Genomic DNA, 19,586 nt, shown 5'->3' with positions numbered 1-19,586 from the left:
GTGTGCCCTCAGGAGTGTGGGTGGACTAAATTCCATTCAAGGAAGGCCCGAGTGTGTTCAGCGCGAGTTCCTGACAAGTCCCCTGGACGGACAAGATGAGCCTCGAGAGCCTGAGTGGACAGGGCTGTTCTGGTCCAACTCGGGGGAAGTTGTGTGTTACTTTGGAGAAGGAGAAGGAGAGAGGAGAAAAAAGGGAAAGGTGGAATGAACCGGTGAGGTGGCTGATATTTTGTATGTTCCACAGTATGATCTACCTCCTGACTTTCCTAATGTTCAGTAAAGCTAAAGAAATCATAGAAACTCAAGGTGAGCCACTGTGTATGTTGGGGGTGGGGGCTGGACTTTGCATTAGGTCAACACCAGCAGGACAGGGACAGCTCCTGTGGATGTAGGGGGTGTGGTGAGGGTGATAGCCATTTATTTATCATCCTTACTGATCACCCTTACCACATTTGCACAAATCTCTGCAGGGGGAGTGCGGGAGGGAGTTGGGGTGTCTCAGCTGGCCTCCGGGTTTCATTCTGATAATAACCACTTGAGTGAGAGAAGTGCGAAGGGGGCCCAGGCCTCTGGTCCACTCTGAACGGGCCATCACTGCTCCTTTCCGATTATTAATGTATGCTCTGTAAACATTGCAGATATTTAAAAAGTCCAGAAAGTAAAAGTGAAAAGAAGCCATGAGCCATTCCTTAGCCCTAAGATATAGCTGTATATTTCACTTCCTTCACTTCTTTTCTATGTATATGTGCGCTTACAAAGTTGGGGTTGTATTTTATATGTACTTGACTCCCTTTACTCAGCGTAACAGCATAAACATTCTTTCAGATAAAAGCCACACCTCTTATGTAAGGATTTTCATACCTTCTTATAAGAAACAGAGTTGATTTCATTAATAGAAATCTTTGCAGGAAGAAAATTTGGGGGCATATAATCTCTGGACCAGCCTAATTGATTTGAGTTCTTGTTTTTTGGTTTTTTTCTCCCATCTTGTACAAACCAGAAAGTCCTATGAGTTTGAAGACTTATTGCAATCTTCCTCTGAGAACAGCAGAGTGGACTGGTACGCACAGACTAAGTTGGGGCTCACACGCACTTTATCAGAGGAGAACGTCTACGAGGACATTCTAGGTAAGAGGCCCACATACCTGTGTATGAGTCCGGGTCTGTCTCTGGCAAGGGGGAGAGGAAATGGGGCTGACCCCTTGAAACACACACACACACACACACACACACACACACACACACAGAGTCTCGAAGAAATACATGTACTCAGATGAACAAGAGAGCAGGTAGGGGCGTGGGAGAGTGGCCCACGGAGGGACATATGAGAGAAAGTGGGACCGGAGAGGAAAGAGGAAGGACTGGTGCTGAATGGCCATGGAGGCAGCATGTTGCAGTGGGAAACACTGGAGACCTGGGGTCTGAATAGCTGTGATTGAATCTCTGCTCTGCTCCTGATTAGCTGTATAACAGTGAGGGGGGGACTTCACTTTTCTGAACATCGTTCTCTCATCTGTATAATAAAGACAATGACAGTTACATTGTAGGGCTGAGGATTGGAGAAAATGGAATGGAAAGTACCTGGTTTGTAACAGATGCTCAGTAAATTTAGGGATTACGGAATGAAGGAAAACTAAGGCCACCACGCTCTTCCTGAATCTGTAGGAGTGTGACAGTAACAGGGCATCAAAACTCAGACTAAAATGAATGTCTACTATTTTTAAAAGTAGCTTTGGCCTAAGTTCTTTTAAATTCTAAAATGGAGCTCAGATTCACCAAGTTTGTTTGCATTTCTTTATTTTTTAATGTTTATTTTTTATTTTGGATTTCATTTGCTAATATTTTATTTAAGAATTTTTTTTTTAATTTACATCCATGTTAGTTAGCGTATGGTGCGATAATGATTTCAGGAGTAGAATCCAGTGGTTCATCCTCTACATTTAACACCCAGTGCTCATCCCAACAATGTTTATTTATTTTTGAGAAAATAGCAGGGGAGGGGCAGAGAGAAAGGGAGACAGAGGATCCAAAGTGGACCCTCTGCTGACAGCAGCGAGCCGGATATGGGGCTCGAACTCCTGAGCCATGAGATCATGACCTGAGCCAAAGTCAGACATGTAACCAACCGAGCCATCCAGGCGCCCCTGTTTGCATTTAAATTAGTGAGTTAAGTTAAAAAGGAAAATAAAATCAATAAATTAGTGAGTTCAATAGTCTTCAGGGAATATCACAGTTTTCAGGGAAGTGTGAGCTCAGCCCACGGTCTGCATGCTGGGGTCAAGGGTGGGAGTGGGGGAAGAAAGGAGCTGGTAAGAGGGAGAAATCCGTACGTGGCCACATGCAAGGGATCGGTAGGGCAGATACACATATACATATGTGAATAGAATCATCAATACCAGAACAAACTCCACAGTAGGAGGAAACACGAGACTTGAGGCAGAATAGATATTTAGCTGAGCTATGAATTTCACCATAGACTGTTTGAATTATAGTGTCCAAGTTTGGGAGATGGGTTGCTGCCAAAGCAGTAGGCTTCCCAGGTCCGAAGCGGGTATGAGATCTGGACTTCTCTTAACAGTGTGTACCTAACAGGGAAGTTTTCAGTTACAGAGAACGGAAGACCCAGCTGAAATAACAAGGGAGTTTGTTGGTTCATGTGACCAGAACTGGCCTATTCTCTCTTGTTTCCTCCCCGACCCCACCTTTTATAAAGTAGGCTCTGCACCCAGTGTGGGGCTTGAACTCACAATCCTGAGATCGAGAACTGCCCACTCCACTGACTGAGCCAGCCAGGCGCCCCTCTTCTCCCTTGTTATCACTCGGGCTAGCTCCATTCTCGGCGGGTTTCCTGTGGTCTTCATGATGGCTGCCGTCAGCTCCCTGGAATCTGTAACTTCCCGTTGGGAAGGAGAGCCCATGTTCTGCACCCAACAAAAATGCCGAGGTTCACGCTGAAGAGACCGGTTTAGGTCCCTTGTTCACCTTCGTAGCCCAGGAATGCCATGCACTGGTTGGCATAAGCTTGGGATGTGAGCCCTTCCCTGAACTGGACACTGAGGCGGAGACTGGGGATGCTCACATTGACTGATGCTCTGAACTTGGAATGGAGTTAACTCCATATATCTAAGAAGGGGGACACAGGGAGTCACTCCAGCGAAAACCAGGGTCCAAGAGGAAGGGGGTGAATGGATAGCAAGACATCAGACATCCCCACCAGGAGAGGCCGAGACGTTGGGTGGCTCTCTGATAAAGAAAACTTCCGTAACGTTCCCAGTTCCTGACTTGTTTCCTTTGACCACAGATCCACCAATGAAGGAAAACCCTTATGAGGACGTGGAGTTGCACGGTCGCTGCCTGGGGAAGAAGTGTGTCTTGAACTTCCCTGGTTCTCCCACTTCTTCCATTCCTGACACACCCTCCAAGGTATGAGCCCCCCGGGGAGTGGTGCAGGGAGAGGGGTCCCCAGCACCCCCAGCATGGTGGCCTCGAGCAGCCTCGAGCTGTGGGTTACACCGGAGTGCCAGGCCTCCCTCACCTCTGGGTTCCTGGATTTGCCTATCAGCTGCCTGCCTGCTCTAGTTCTGCCTCTAGTTCTCCTGGAAACCCTCTGCTCAACCAAACTTCCTAAAATAACATTTTAGTTTCTGGGTCAGAAACCTCCCCAAACTGGGTAAGTAAGATAGCACATCCATATTATACAACTGTAAGGAAGAGTAGCCTGACCTAAAACAAAGTCTAAAATATAAGACTGAAAGTTCTGGTACAGAAACAGTACCTTTATAGCATGCCACCATCTGTGAGGTTTTAAATAGAAAAATATACATACATGGAAACCCAAATATGTTTGTGTATGTAGAGGAATATCCCTGTAGGGAACCTAAGAGTAAGTGGGTATATCTGTGGAGTTGTCTGAATGTGAGTACCTGGAGGGCAAGGTGGAAAACTGACTTTTTTTTTTCTTTTTTTCTTTTTTTTTTTTTTTTACCGAATATCCTTTTGAACCTTTTGAAATTTTGTACTAGGTACATATAGATAATATAACTATACTCATGTGAATGATAACTTCAACTCATTGCCAAGAGGATTGAATTTATATTCCTTAGCTTGGCATTAAATAATGCTTCATAATTGATCCCTGGGCATCCATTATTACCTAATTTCCTACACTTCCTACATACAAAAGCTCCCGTCTAGCAAAAGCATACAAACTGCCCCTCTGATACTCTAGGCCCAGATTGACAGACCTTTTCTCTAAAGGACCAGAGGGTAAATATATGAACTCTGTTGTGACTACTCGGTGCTGCATTATAGTGAAAAGCAGCTGTAGACAGTATGCAAACAGATGGATGTGCTGTATGTCGATAAAACTTTATTACAGACACGAAATTTTAATTTTACATACTTTTCACATGTCATGAAATATTACTTATTTTCCAACCATTTAAAAAATGTAAAAACCATTCTTAGCTCGTGGGCTGTATAGAAACAGGTGGTGGGCCAGATGTGGCCCAGAGGCCACATTTGCCCACCCCTGTGTTAGGTCATTTTTATATCTGCTCTCGGCTCTTGTCTTTCTCTCCCCATCCTTTACAACCCAGATCAATCCTGCCTCCTTCAAGAAGTTTCTAGGCCATTTCAGCCACTGGAACTTCTTCCCCTCTTACTCATTGGGCTAAAGTGTTCATTTTACACCAAATTGTGTATACTGCATTATATCTCTGACGTTGATGATTTAAAATCTGATGTAAGTCATGTAATGTATCTTAAAAACCTCCCCGGCTAAATTATGAATTCCTGAAGTTCCTCAATATTCTCTTTCTTTGTGTCCACCATTAGTGGTTCTACAGTGTGTAACTGATGAAGAAATTAAGTAAAGGAAGGCCAAATCCAGGCCCCGGGTGTCAGTTTCAGTCCCATTGCAGGATCTATTTCCAGCCTAAGAAAAGAAGCCATCTTCCTCTCTGGGCTCCATGCATTTGCTGGCAGGTGGGGGTCCGCAAACGAGGCATGCCTTTTGTGCTCAATGGTCACACAGGGAATCTTTCTGCCACCAGTCTTCCTGAAGAGAGTTGAAGGTAGACTCCACCATGAGGGGTGGATCTTATCTAACCAAGCCGATTACTGTAATTCTTGCCGAAGCCAGTTAACTGCTCTTTTTCTCCTCCTATGGAAGAGTGTTGTCATGAATAATCCAGCACAAGAGATAATTAGCAGAGTTTTCCTACTTGCCTTTGAAATGTGTTTTCAGTGGATATAGATGCCTTCGACATTTAGGAAATCCTTCATTTCCCATAGTGGATAAGTCTGGCTTAAAAGAAGGAAGGCTCTCTCACAACCCAGGGTGCCCTTTCGTGTCCCACCCGGCTCTCCCCTGCTCTCCTCTTCACGCGGGGAATGCACCGCCTGCCCCTTAGGAGCAATGAACAACATCTGCCCCAAGCAACTCTGCAGTTAGAGCTGGGGGCTCCTCCCTGATGCCAGGAAATAAGGACTTAACGGCCCTCTTCTTCCCCTTCCTGCCAGCCAGAGAAAACCTAGGCCCTGTGTCACCAGAGCAGCTAAACACAGTAGGTAACCACCTCCACAAGCCTATCCCTGTCTCCAGTTGCCCAGGGTATGTGTCTGATTGCCGCCGATTCCCGCCAGCTGCTTTCAGCCTTTGCACATCGTCCGCAGGACTCTGTGTCCACGCTCATTCCTCCGCTCTCCCACATCTGGGTATCCGGTTTGTGCCCATTCTGGGGACAGCTGCAGACTTCACCACTTCCTCCGTTTTAACTCATCAAATATTCATGGAGCATCTGCCGCATCTGGGCTGCACCTGGGACCTTAGAACTGGCGGAAGCAGTCCCTTTGTGGCGACCTCCTCTGTCAGCCTCAGAAAGATCCTGTGACAGCTTCCAGGATTCTCATTTAGTGAGACCGTGCCTGGACCCAGCACAGGGGTAAGGGTCAGCTGGACAGACAGAAAGGAGCAGATGTGCAGATGCTAATGCTTATAGACACACAATGCAAGCTCTTGAGCCGGGGCTATTTTCTTTTCTTGCTACGTGTTACCTCCATCCCCACGCCTGGAATAGCACAGTAAATGGAGTAGGAACTAATTTTGATAACAAAGGAAATCTAGGCTAACGTGAGACATTCTTTGTTATGTACTGACTCGTAAGACCTAAGTAGCATTCTCTGGTTGCCTGGAGAGCCCGCCCACACCATCCCCCACAGCAGAAAATCCTGTATCACTTAGCTGTAGCTACAGAGAGGCAGTATCTGGTCGAGTGCGCAAGTTCTAGAGTCTGTCTCCATCCAGAACTTGCTAGCTGAGTGACTTTGGGCAAATGATCTCATCTACACGGATCAGTTTGTCACTGATCAGTTTGTCACTCTTTTATGAAGAGTAATCACATTAATCCTTGTAAATATTTAGGCTAAGTAGCTACTATTTATGTGCGTTTGGTAAATATATAGAATTGTGCTTTTCAGTATGTGTTCTTTTTTAAAAAAAAAAAAAAACTTTATTTCCTAAAAACAGAACATTCTCATCCCAAAAAAATTTTTGGGGGGGGGGGGGGGGGGGGTGCACCTGGGTGGCTCAATCAGTTGCGCACCCGACTTCGGCTCAGGTCATGATCTCATAGTTCATGAGTTCAGGCCTCACGCTGGGCTCTGTGCTGACAGCTCAGCCTGGAGCCTGCTTTGGATTTTGTGTCTCCCTCTCTCTCTGCCCTCCGCCCATCATGCTCTGTCTCTCTCTCTTTCTCAAAAATAAATAAGCATTAAAAATTTTTTTTTAATTTTTTTTTGAGAGAAAGAGAGAGAGGGTGCAAGTGAGCAAGGGGGAGAGAGAGAGAGAGAGAGAGAGAGAATATCCCAGGAGGGGCAGAGGAGGAGATGGGTGTGGGTGTGGGTGAGGGAGAGAGTGAGAAGCAGGGCTCACCTGAAGCTGGGCTCACGTTTTACCCTAAGCTGAGCTTGAGCTCATGAACCTGAGATCATGACCTGAGCCGAAGTCAGATTAATGACTGAGCCATCCAAAATTTTCTTAAATACTGAAAAGTGTAATGAAGAATATAAAACTCATCCATAATCGGGGATTTTTATTTTTCTTTAATAGATTGTTAGTGTGTGTGTGTGTGTGTGTGTGTGTGTGTACATAAAAAAGATTTGGGATGATGTCTGTATACTGTTGCTGGCCTTTATCCTGAGTATTTCCCCACGTCATTAATTTCCTTTTAAAAACATTGTTTGTTGTCTGCCTGGCATTCCATTGTTTAAATGTAATGTCATCACTTTGTATAATGTCCCAATTGTTAAAATATGCGTGTTTGCTTTCCTATGTACTTCTGTGTGTGTATATTTAAGGAAGTGTTTATGCATTCATGGAAAATATGTACCTGTGGGTATATATGAGCTAACGGACATGTTTGTGAGAATGACATCTAAGTCCTTAGAGGAGGCCTCTATAAAAGAGACCAGGAATGAGGTTAAGTTAGGTTAGGAAGAGATGGGATATTTGATATCAAGGGCCCTTTCAGTCTTCTTACATCACTGTCTTCTGAGGCAGTAAGACAGGGACAAGAGAGGACAGGAAGGAGTTAAGCCACCAGCCACCATTCGCAGACAAGAAGGGTGAATGAACCCTGGCTTGAGTCCAGGTCAGCTCCCTTTAGGGAGGCATGCAGTTTCCTTGCCGCCCCTCTTCCCCACCAAGAAGTCCCCTGGCCAGGGCCCATCACACTCGGTCCCCCAAAATAACTCATGAAGTTTCCACAGAGAGTTCTTGCCTGCTTTTCTTTTTTGGACACCACAGATCTTTTGCTAGGTCCATTCTATGTGCCTCTGCAACAGCTGGGCCCCTCCCTAGAGGTTATTCCATAGACACAATGGAATTAGGCATATTACCATCAGAGCACATTGGTGTGAGGCTTTCTTTCTTTCTTTTTAAGTTTATTTTATTTTGAGAGAGAGAGCAAGCAGGGGGAGACAGAGAGAAGAGAGAGCGAGAATCCCAAGCAGGCTCCACACTGTCAGCCCAGAACCAAATACAGGGCAGGGTCTCAAACTCACAAACCACAAGACCATGACCCACGCCAAGCCGAAATTGAGAGTCAAACGCCCAACTGACTGAACCATCCACACGCCCCGAGCGAGGCTTTCTGATCAAAAGCGGGAATCTTATCTGGGCCACAGCCTGATATAATCACCCCTGGGGTCCTATAGTATCTATTCTTTTATACTATCGTTCAGGTTTGACCAAATTCTGCTGGTTGACTGATTTTGTAAATAAAGTTTTTCTGTAACAGCCACGCTCATTCACGCGCATATTTGGTATTGCTGCTTTTGCACTGCGGTGGCAGAGTCTAGTCGTCGTGACAAAGCCTAAAATATTTACCGTCTGGCCTTTAAGAAAAGGCTTGCCACCCCCTGCTAAGTCCAAGAGTCATACCCTTACCTTCAAAGGCCTTCCACAGATGATTTGATGTCCTCATTGGTGTGTGATCTCTCCCATCTCTTTGGCTGTACTCGCTCTAAGCCATGAAGACTCTCTCTGGTCTAATTTGCTCTTCCTCACCGCTATGCCTCTTCTCAGATTGTGCTATCTGCTTGAAAACGCTCTACCCCAGAGCCCATTAGGTCCTCTTCTCAGTTAAATAGCAGCTGAAACTCCACCCCCTCATGAATGCTCCCTGGACATTTGGGGGCTGATTCTCGGTGCTCTGGAGGGCACACTGGGGCCCCTTTCCCTGGCAGTGTCACCACGGGGAGATGCTGTCACCACGGGGAGATGCAGCCCACGCAGCCTCCCCCCAGGTCTCTTGACACCCTTTAGAGAGTTGTGTACCATGTTCTGATTCCGTTCTGTTTTCTTTCTTCTCAGACTTCTTTATCGGTCAAATCTTTGAACAAACACTCTCACACCCAAAAGTCTAATAAAAACAGATGCCTGCTTTTTGCCAACAATGTGATACGTGATTCTAATACAGTGAAAGAATCGGGGCCATTTCCTTGGATTTCATTGCAGATGGAATTTGGTCTCTAAGAAAGCTTCTAGCTATTCCTTCTTTATGTGCTGGTTTAATTATGAAGATGCGCATAGTGAGCAAACCACACCGGCTTTTTCTGCTCAGGGCTTGTGGTGCTAAGCGATTGATTGCTGCCTATAGACTCGTGATACAAACATTGCAGCAGGCCACTTGGGAGGACTAGGAGTCTTTATTCCTAGAAATCTTCAAAAAGAAAAGGTTCTGGAGTTATTGTTACACACTATGTGGAACTAAACAAGAATAGAGAAATCGATGGAACAAAATAAGATGATTCTGTAAGAGTTTAAGATATAATAAATCTGATAGGAAAATCTGATAGGAAAAGAAAGACTTATTTATTAAATGGAATAGGGATAAGGTAGCTTTGGGGGAAAAAAATCACTTTAGACTAACATGCAATAAAATAAATGACTGATGGATTAATAAGTGAAATATGTTAAGGGGCACTTGGGTGGCTCAGTCGGTTGAGTGTCTGACTTCAGCCCAGGTCACAATCTTGCAGTTTATGAGTTCGAGCCCCACATCAGGCTTGCTGGTCTTAATGCATAGCCTACTTGAGATCATCTGTCCCCCTCTCTCTGTCCCTCCCTTGCTCGTGTTTTCTCTCTCAAAAATAAAACACTAAAAAAATATGTTCGAAATAAGCTAAGAAAATCCACAAGAAAATGGAATTAAATATGTATTAAACCTCTAAAAATATATAGACTTTCTAGGCAAAGAGAGGCAAGATTAAATCATTCACAAAGGAAAAGATGAACAGGTTTTCATATACAAAGATTTCACATGATCTTAAAAAAAAACATGGAAAAAACACACAACAAAACTGAAAAATAGTTCATATCTGCTCTATATAAAGAGTTCTTCCAAATTAATAAGAAAAACACTAGGAACTCAAAAGATAAATAGGCAAAGAACATAATTTACTAAAGAAAAAAGTAGTTAGCATATTAAAGTATGAAAAAATGAGAAAAACTGTAGTGTATCAGGTATTTTGCTAGGTACTTTATATACCTTTAGCCCATCAAATGCTATTAATTAACTCATTAATTCATTTTAAAAAAGAGACTTTGCAGCTATAATTATAATACAGTGTGCATCCTGGAAGTACCTTTAGAAAGAAGATAGTCCAAGTAGTTTTTAAATTTTATTAGTATCTCTTATTTCAGTGTTAATATATTCGTATGGCTTAAACTTTAAGGAGTATTAAAGGTGTACAGTGAAGAGTCTTCCTCTGGCCCCTGGCCCTCCATCTCTGTCCCCCGGAAGAACCACTGTTAGTTTCTTATGTGTCCTTCAGAACTGTCCTCTGCATACACCAGCAGGGTAGCTGCTTAAAACACACACACATCAGCATGTTATGCCAACTGTTCTACACTTGGCTTTTCATGCTTAACAACAGACATCCGGGGCGTCTCGGTGGCTCAGTCAGTTGAGCGTCCGACTTCGGCTCAGGTCATGGTCTCAAGCCCCACGTCAGGCTCTATGCTGACAGCTCAAAGCCTGGAACATGTTTCGTGGACTCTGTGTCTCCCTCTCTCTCTGCCCCTCCCCCGCTCGTACTCTGTCTCTCTTTCTCTCTCTGTCTCCCCAAAATAAGTAAAACATTAAAAAAAAAAACAATATACATCTGAGAGAACTTTCCATATGAGTACATTAAGATTTTTCTTACACATGCATTGTATTCCATTCTGTAGATGTACCAGATTTTATTTGACCAGCTTCTGCTGATGGACATCATTTCCAGTATTTTGTGTACTTGTATTTTACAAGCCATCTCACAGTGTATAATACGGTTTGCACAGTATAGCTTGCCTCGTACAGTATAACTTTGCCCAAGTCTGGGCATATGGGTAGGGCCCATTCCTGGAGATGGAATTACTGGGTGAAGCGGCATGTGCATTTGGAATTCTGTTGACAGGGCTCCATCGCCCTCCATAGAATTGTACCAATTTCTAGTCCTACCAGCAGTGGACGAAAGTGTGAAAGGGACTCACCAATAACTCCGGTGAGTTACCAAATTTATCTTCGCTAATCTTAGAGGGGAAAATGTCTCTTTGATGGGGTTTTCATTTTCTTTTCTCTTATGAGTAAAGCTAAGAGTCGTTTTCCATATCTAAGCATCATTGTCTTTCTTTATTTTATAAATTTTCCATCCCTATCTTTTTGCCTGTTTGCCTTTTCATTAATTTATGTGTTACAAAAATGAGTTCTAGAGGGAGTTCATTTTAACCGACTGGGTCACCCAGGCACCACTAGGGGAGTTAATTTTAAATCAGTACAAGATGGCAGAGGGGGACCAGACAGCATGGACCAGGGCCTGTGGAGCCCACAGACCAGCAACCCAACACCAGGGTTAACCACATCTCTTCCGCAACCTTCCTAATACATATTTAAAAATTTGTGGTATGTAAAAAAGAAAAAGAAGATCTGTAAGTTGCAGGGTTTTTGGTTTTGGGGTTTTTTGCTTTTTTACCTTTGACCTTAAAGCAGCTCATTTTTAGAGATAAGACCCTGAGGCTTAGGAAGTGAAGCTCCTTGTATAGGAGGTCCTCAGCTTACCAGCGGGCAGGGGTCAAAACCAGGCTTAGGTCTTCTGACTCCCAGTCCAGTGGGTGTTAGTTGGCTGAGCTCCTGATTTGTACAGGTAAGAGAGCCAGGGTACTCCCACTTGTCTAAAAGGAGACTGGATTGGGTGTGCGTCCTTTGTCATCTTCATGCAGACAGACTCAGCCTACCCTGGGAACAGAGACCAGCTTTCCCTCTCCATCTCATGGTCTGTATCACTGGCACCCCCAGCCATCTCCCAGTTAGTCCCTTTGTATTTATTTGCTCTTCTTTTCTCCTTTCCCCTCCCAGCAGTCATTGTCCAAACCTGCTTTTTTCCGGCAAAATTCAGAGAGAAGGAACTTCAAACTGCTGGACACTAGGAAGCTGAGTCGGGATGGATATGGGTCCCCTTCCAAAATCAGCCCCCCCTCCACCCCCAGCAGCCCTGATGACACTTTCTTTAACCTTGGAGATCCGCAGAATGGCAGGAAGAAGAGAAAGATACCCAAGGTAAGGCTTGCAGCAAACTTCGTGTGCAGATAGGTCCCCTTTCCTGCAAAGGAAGGCTGCAGAGGAATCTGGGCAGAGAACTGAACACTGGGCCGTCTTCTGCCTGCCTCATCACAGGCCAGACAGCAGGCTGGAGTGTCTGAGCCTTTGTCATGATAGTTACTGTGGTCCTGTAGCCTTCCTCTTAGCCCTTCCTCTCCCAGCCTTAGCTCTGCTTGTGATCCCACACCACATTTCCAATGCCCCTCCTCAAAAGGCCTCAAAAAGCAGAGCTCCGTTCCTTGTGCTGTGACTCAGACTTTGGTGAACACCAGCTACAGAGGTAGCATCGTGTGAAGCCTGTGCTCTGGGCCAGCACTTGTCAAAAATATATCTTTCCTGGCTCTTTTCTCTGAGAGAGAGAGAGAGAGAGAGAGAGAGAGAGAGAGAACCCGAGCAGGGGAGAAGCAGAGGGAGATAATCCCCAATAGGCTCCACGCCCAGCACAAGCCCAATGCTGGGTTCAGTCTCACAACCGTGAGATCATGACCTGAGCCAAAATCAAGAGTCATTCTTCACTGACTGAGCCACCCAGGTGCCCCTTTGCTGCCTCTTTTCAACCGGAAAGGTAAAACATCAAAGGATATTTCCTTTTCCTCAGCTCCAGCCCTGCTGTGCTGGTCCCTCTTCACTGGCCACTTGGGTACCAACTTCCTATGAGAACTTTTAGAGCAGGAACTCTTCATTTCAGAATACATGGATGGATGGATGGGATTTAGAAGTCATGAAACCAACAATATCATGTAAAATTTTGTGTGGAGAGTTTTGGGGGGATAGATGGAAGAGGGAGAAGATGGTCTATAGGTTTCATCAGATTTCTCAAAGTGATGCATTGACCTGAAAGTCATGGGACATTTACAAGCTGGTTCCTCCTGACAGTTTGGTTAATCAGTATTTTGAGCCATAATTTTACCCCTACCACACCCGTTCCCAACATTCTCATTCAAGTGAAGTGAAGTCACCTTGACAATCAGTGCGTTCTGAAGAGTAAGGGCAGCCAGGGTCAGGTGATTGAGAAAAGACTAAAACCCACAGCCTGGTAGAAGGGGGTTGTAGGTGGAACAGGGGAGAAGACATCTTGCTGACAGAGGGCAACTGGAGGGACAAGGGTGGAGCCAGGCCTCCTCCTTCTTCTACTCTCCTTGTTGGGCCTTGTCCTGCCCAGAGTGTGGTGCAGGTTGCATACTGATTATTTGATGTTTGCTGAATGAGCTCCACTAACACATGGACCCAGTCTCTTTCAGCACAGACTCACTCCCGGGCGTCCTGTCGACTGCATTCCACAGTCACTGTCCTGTGCTTTCGTGATAGCTGCTCCGGGGCCCCCAAAGTGTGGTATCTCTAGGCACTCCCTTAACTCCCCTTCCGCTTTTTCTGGGACTGTTCATAGGTCTCTGAAATATCAAAATCCTACATTTGCGGAATAATTAAAAGTGACCGTTCACATCTGTACTGACAGCCTTACCATTATTTTAACAAATGAAACAGAGATAATCAAATGAATTACGTGTTGGGTTAAAAGAGCTTTAACATTGGGGCGCCTGGGTGGCGCAGTCGGTTAAGCGTCCGACTTCAGCCAGGTCACGATCTCGCGGTCCGTGAGTTCGAGCCCCGCGTCAGGCTCTGGGCTGATGGCTCGGAGCCTGGAGCCTGTTTCCGATTCTGTGTCTCCCTCTCTCTCTGCCCCTCCCCCGTTCATGCTCTGTCTCTCTCTGTCCCAAAAATAAATAAAAAATGTAAAAAAAAAAAAAAAAAAGAGCTTTAACACAACTCTTAAATTTGAGTACATGATTTTCTTACCAAGCATTTAACCTCTGTCTTCTACCCCTGTCCTTTTACCCATCACTCCCCCATGTACTATTTTAATGTCTTTTATTTAATTATTAGAAAAAAATGGTTTTAATTTTTTTTTGTTTTTAATGTTTATTTTTGAGAGAGAGCGTGCAGGCAAGAGGTAGAGAGAGAGGGAGACACAGAATCCAAAGCAGGCTCCAGGCCCCGAGCTGTTAGCACAGAGCCCAACGTGAGGCCCCAACCCACTAACTGCGAGATCATGACCCGAGCCGAAGTCGGATGCTTAACCGACTGAGCCACCCAGGTGCCCCATTTTTTTTAATTTGAGAAAGAGAACACAAGTCGGGGAGAGGAGTAGAGGGAGGGAGAGAATCCTAAGCAGGTCCCATGCTCAGTGCAGAGCCCTTTGTGGGGCTCAGTACCACAACCCTGGGACCAAGACCTGAGCTGAAATCAAGAGTCAGACACTCAACCGACTGAGCCACCCAGGCACTTCTAATATTTTTTAAGGGTTTTTTGAGACTGAGGGAAAGAGAATGCGTGTGCGCATCTTATGAAAGTAGAGGTGGAGGGAAAGCAGGGCTAGTGCTGCCGCTGTGTATGTGTTTAATTTGCAAATGCAGCATTTCGTTCCATGTTAAGTTACTGCCTGTAATGGAAGTGTCACCGGCACTTACACAGTGCACAGGCACTTGGCCTGCCCCTCCCCCGCCCATGCTCTGTCTCCCTCTCCCTCAAAAATAAACGTTAAAAAAATAAAATAGTACATTCACACTGTTATACAACCATCACCACCATCCATCTACAGAACTTTCCATCTCCCCAAATAGAAACTCTGTACCCGTGAAACACTGACTCCCCATTCCGCCCTCCCCCCCAGCCTCTGGCAACCACTGTTCTTCTGCTTCCTGTCTGTACAAATTAGCCTATTCTAGGTACCTTACGTAAGTAGAATCTTACAATCTTTATCCTTTTGTGACTGACTGATTTCGCTTAGCATAACATCCTCAAGTTTCATTTATGTTCGAGCATGTGCCCAAACTCCCTTCCTTTTGAAGGCTGAATAATATTCCCTTGTACGTACCACATTTGGCTTATCCATTCATCCCTTGATCGACATTTGGGTGTTTTCACTTCCTGGCTATTGTGAATAATACTAGCATCTCATTTATGTGTTGTCTTATTCCATAGGAAATGGGGCTAGCATTAATATTCCAGTGGTTAGAACATGTGTGAAAACCAGCAAGTGCCATTTCATGGGTCTGAAGCAAATGGCTGCTTCATAAGAACAAATATAAATAAGCCACGCTGCAAGGATTAGGCGGTGAAGGCAGAGACCTCATTCAGGTTCAAGGCAAAGCCAGGACAGGGTTAGGAATGAGGAATTCACCAAGAGAGCTGTCAAGGCCAGTGTTGGGCCACCTCGCAGGACCCAGAGTGTGCAGGTGTGCAAAGATGTGGCAGGGCAGTGTCCTAACACTCTGCAGAGCCGAGGGGCCGGGGCCCAGGCCCGCCGCGAGGAGACCTGGAGAATGAGCCACCTTCCTCCATTGGCGGTCCAGCACTCCGGCTTGTGGAGAGGAGCTGCTGAGCTGCTTTAGGGACTGGGACAGAGGGACGGAGGGCAGAGATGGGGATTGGCAACAGCTAACCCACTGTGCCCACCTGCATGCCCATCACCCAGTTCATCATAGCACATCCTCTCTCCAGTTCTTCCAGTGCAAAAAAGAATATAAAACTTTTCAAGGCAGCTTATAAACACAGCTCCCCTTTAAAATCACCAGTTGGGGGGGGGGGGCGCCTGGGTGGCTCAGTCGGTTCACTGTCCGACTTCGGCTCAGGTCATGATCTCACGGTTCGTGAGTTTGAGCCCCGCATGGGGCTCTGTGCTGACAGCTTAGAGCCTGGAATCTGTTTCAGATTCTGTGTCTCCCTCTCTCTCTGGCCCTTCCCCTCTTAAGCTCGCTCTCTCTCTCTCTCTCTCTCACAAAAATAAACATTAAAAAAAATTTTTTTAAATAAAATAAAATCACCAGTTGGGGAGTACCCAGCTGACTCAGTCAGAAGAACATGTGGCTCTTGATCTCAGGGTCATGGGTTCAAGCCCCAGGTTGGGTGTAGAGATTACTAGGGAAAATAAACTTAAAAAAAATAATAAATTCACCAGTTGGTTTGCCTTGACTATACACAGGTAGACTTCCCTTCCTCACAGCCAGGTGGAGCCCAGGAGGCTTCTACTGGTGAAATTTGCAGGTGCCGTAAAGCCTGGTGGGAAGCGACCCAGGGCTTCAGTCGCCCGATGGGTCTGCTAGAGTCAGCCTGGAAAATGTGCTGCTCAGTAGTGGTGCCTGCCGAGCGGTAAGAGAGATCATGGAAGGCCTTACAAGTGTGGATGAGCATTCCTCCGCAGGAAGGGTGGTATGTGGGGTGCAGGGCATGGCTATGCAGCCCTGAGCTAGAACTCGAAAGCTGCTATAATCCCTGCCCGCTTGCTGCCCACAGCTGCTCACACAGTCTTTGGCGTGTTTCCTACAAAACGGGCCCTGCCCGGGAAGCTTTTTATTTTTGCTGTCTCTTCCCGTTTCTTCCCCCACCACCGCCCCCCACCCCAGGGGGCACAAAGACTGCTCCCAAATCACAGTGACATCGCAGCATCGAAGGGGGAGCGACTGTCGCACAATTAGCCAATGAAATTGCCTCCCTGTGTCTCAGCTGGATGTGTTAGTATATTCAGACCTCCCCTGTTCATACATCAGGGAGGCTGGCGGCCTCCTTTACTGTCCTCGACAGTCCTGTTCCTGTCTGGTAGAAAGGAGTAATTGAGAGATGCCAGTGGGCCCGTGGAAAGCGGCCCCTCCCTCCTCCTTTCCTGGCCTTCCGCCGTCCTGGAAGAGAATGAGCAGCAAAGGAATCCCAGCTGCACATGGAGAGGAAGCCACTAACACTGGCTTTTCTTCTCCCGGTGTCTGGCAGTTGGTATTGCGAATCAATGCCATTTACGAGGCCCGGAGAGGAAAGAAACGTGTGAAGAGGCTGTCCCAGTCAACAGAGAGCAACTCAGGAAAAGGTATGACCCCCCGCCACCATCACTCGCCCCCCATCAATCTGAAAACAGATTCTTCCTAAAAGAGGCTTCCTGTGGTTCAGAGCTGGCTCACCAAAGATGAGAACAAGTCAGCCCTTTGTAAGAATCTCCTGCTGTCCACGGGACAACGAGGACCCGGGAAAGACCTCAGCCTGGTGGCCCGTCCCGTGGTCCTTTGACTGTCCACCCATCAAGTCAGCCCAGTGCCGCATGCTCTGAGCTCACCATGGGAGCAGTTCTCTTTGCTTAGCACACATACAAGGAGCCAGTCTCTTTGGCTGTATTGTTTTCATATAGGTACCATCCGAACTAGAGCCGCATTCACGTGGAAGTACATTTAGTTGGACAAAGACATAGTTTGTCCATGACATTTAAATTGACAAAAAGAAAATAGCCCCTCTGAAGTAGAAATCTTGGATTTACGTGACTGCATGCAAAAAGTTTCCTGTGTTAGAAAAACTCACACACGCTATTTTCTTCTATTGCCGTTTTTTGTTTGTTGTTTTTCTGTCCAGTGACAGATGAGAACAGTGAGTCTGACAGCGACACCGAGGAGAAACTGAAAGGTGAGAAGAGCAGGTGGTGTGCAGGGCGCATGCAGATGGCCGTGGCGCTTCCTGCTTAATGTGAGAGACAGGACAGAGTGTCCTCGCACGAGCCGGTTGGGAAAGGCGTGAATGTGAGGGGACAGGGGACCCACAGGGTTGCTCAGGGGCCGGTCAGTCCTGAGCATGACCAGGTAGGACCTGTTCGGTCACTGAGCCTGTGGCTCCAGAGATCCAGGGTGGATACCACTGCAGTGGCCCCCATTCCTATGCCTTTCCGTTATCAGTATTTTTCACTGCTGGCCTGGGACTCCAGGCACCTGGGCTCTTGTCCCACTCCCATGAAAATTGCTGTAAGATCAGGAGGAAATCACTTAAGATCTCAGGTCCTCTATTCCTCGTCTGTCAAATGAAGTCACTGAAGTAATTGGTCTCTGTAGATCTAAATTCATTGACTTCGGTATAGGCTTTAGTGAGTTTTCCACAATTTCTCAGACCCGGGGTGGGGGGAAGCCAAAAAAAGCCATAGCCCAGGGCTGCTGAGAGAGGTGATGGGGACGGGTCTGCTTGGCATCCCTGCCTCATTCACCTCTCACGCCCACCTGCTCCCTGGCCCACCTCTACAATGAAGCAAGTCCGTTTCCATCACATAGAATGATGGCGGGAGGGAAGGTGGGTGGGAGCTCTGAGTTAGTCATGTCTCTGCCCGTTCTGTCACACAGATGTTCACAAAGTTCCCTGCTCCAAAAGCCTTGTGGTCTGGATTGTGTCACATCCCACAAACTGGAAGATGAAGGGAATAAGTGAGGGGAGGAGTCAGCGTCCCCCACCCCATCTGACAGAGGGACGCAAAGATTACTCAAACCACTGCACCGAGTCCACACAACAGACCCATGGCTGAGCAGAGCCCCCGCGTCCCGGGCTTCCGTGCCCCCCACGAGCCGGGCGGCCTATCCAGTGTGTCTCGCCCCGAAGTTGGCAGGGACCCCAAACAAAGGGCTCTGAGCTAATTTGTTAAATGCGGGAACACTTTTTTAGGATTGGAAGGAACACACAGGCTGTCACCGCCCCGTGCAGTGCCTCGTTGGGAAGACAGTGGCGCACTGGCACTCACTGTCCCTGTCCCCCTAGCTCACAGTCAGCGCCTGGTCAATGTGAAGTCACGCCTGAAGCAGGCTCCGAGATACCCATCCCTTGACCGGGAGCTCATGGAGTACCAGCAGAGGCAGCTGTTCGAGTACTTTGTGGTCGTGTCACTGCATAAGAAGCAGGCCGGGGCTGCGTATGTGCCAGAACTCACCCAGCAGTTCCCTCTCAAGGTATGGGCCCGGCCTCTGTGGCCTGCCAGGGGACTGCGGCGTTCTTGCCAACTTCGTGCTGGTATTCGTGGCTTCCGGGAGGTGTGGGAGTCTGAGGGGCGCTTGGTGTCTGGAATCTTGAACGCGGGTTGTAACTAGGGTATATCAAATGCAAAAAGCTGCTGCTGGAGAACTTGGGAGGTCCCAAGAGGTGGGAGATTCAGAGACTCACAAGTATGGACAAAAACACTGACTCACTTCCTGTGGTCACTGTGCTGTCCCTACCAGCTTCTTCGTCCTCCCCATCTCCCTATGCAGCCACGTCTCTCCCCAGGCTATCCTAGAAGCCTCTTTCCCATCAGCCACACGACCGTCCCCTGGGAGTGTGCGTTTGCTGAACATCTGTGCGTGTGCTGTGCACCTCTGGGTGTGCACCAGGTGTGCTAGGATCCCGTTCTAAGTCTAACATGGTTCGCGGCTGTGTGGATGTGGCTTTACCATACATTAAAGCAGGTACCCAAAATGCACTGGCACTCAATAAAGCCTAAAATAGCATGGCCAATAATATATATATATATATATTTCTTATATCTACTATATATATATTATTGTTATATCTATATATATATTGTTATATATATCTATATACCTATATAGAGAGATATATAGATATATTATATATATATCTATATATATAGATATGTTATATGTATCTATATATATCTAT

The 19,586-nt window shown here is 46.5% G+C and overlaps 1 protein-coding gene across 2 annotated transcripts in view; it reads left to right on the top strand.

The window, feature by feature from the left end:
- Nucleotides 1–19,586, top strand: part of DENND2A (DENN domain containing 2A) — an 88,715-nt gene that overhangs the window by 29,040 nt on the left and 40,089 nt on the right. Inside the window, exons 4-9 of one of the 2 annotated variants that reach the window (XM_049643038.1) lie at nucleotides 1,001–1,128; nucleotides 3,302–3,423; nucleotides 11,898–12,098; nucleotides 16,905–16,998; nucleotides 17,532–17,582; nucleotides 18,693–18,880. In XM_049643038.1, the coding sequence (XP_049498995.1) occupies nucleotides 1,001–1,128; nucleotides 3,302–3,423; nucleotides 11,898–12,098; nucleotides 16,905–16,998; nucleotides 17,532–17,582; nucleotides 18,693–18,880 (784 nt within the window). The remainder of the gene's footprint in view (nucleotides 1–1,000; nucleotides 1,129–3,301; nucleotides 3,424–11,897; nucleotides 12,099–16,904; nucleotides 16,999–17,531; nucleotides 17,583–18,692; nucleotides 18,881–19,586) is intronic. The other variant, XM_049643037.1, reaches the window with a different exon arrangement.

This window comes from Panthera uncia, chromosome A2 (genome assembly GCF_023721935.1).
Source record: "Panthera uncia isolate 11264 chromosome A2, Puncia_PCG_1.0, whole genome shotgun sequence".
In the NCBI taxonomy this organism is placed as follows: Eukaryota; Metazoa; Chordata; class Mammalia; order Carnivora; family Felidae; genus Panthera; species Panthera uncia.
This window is presented reverse-complemented; position numbering and strand designations above follow the sequence as displayed.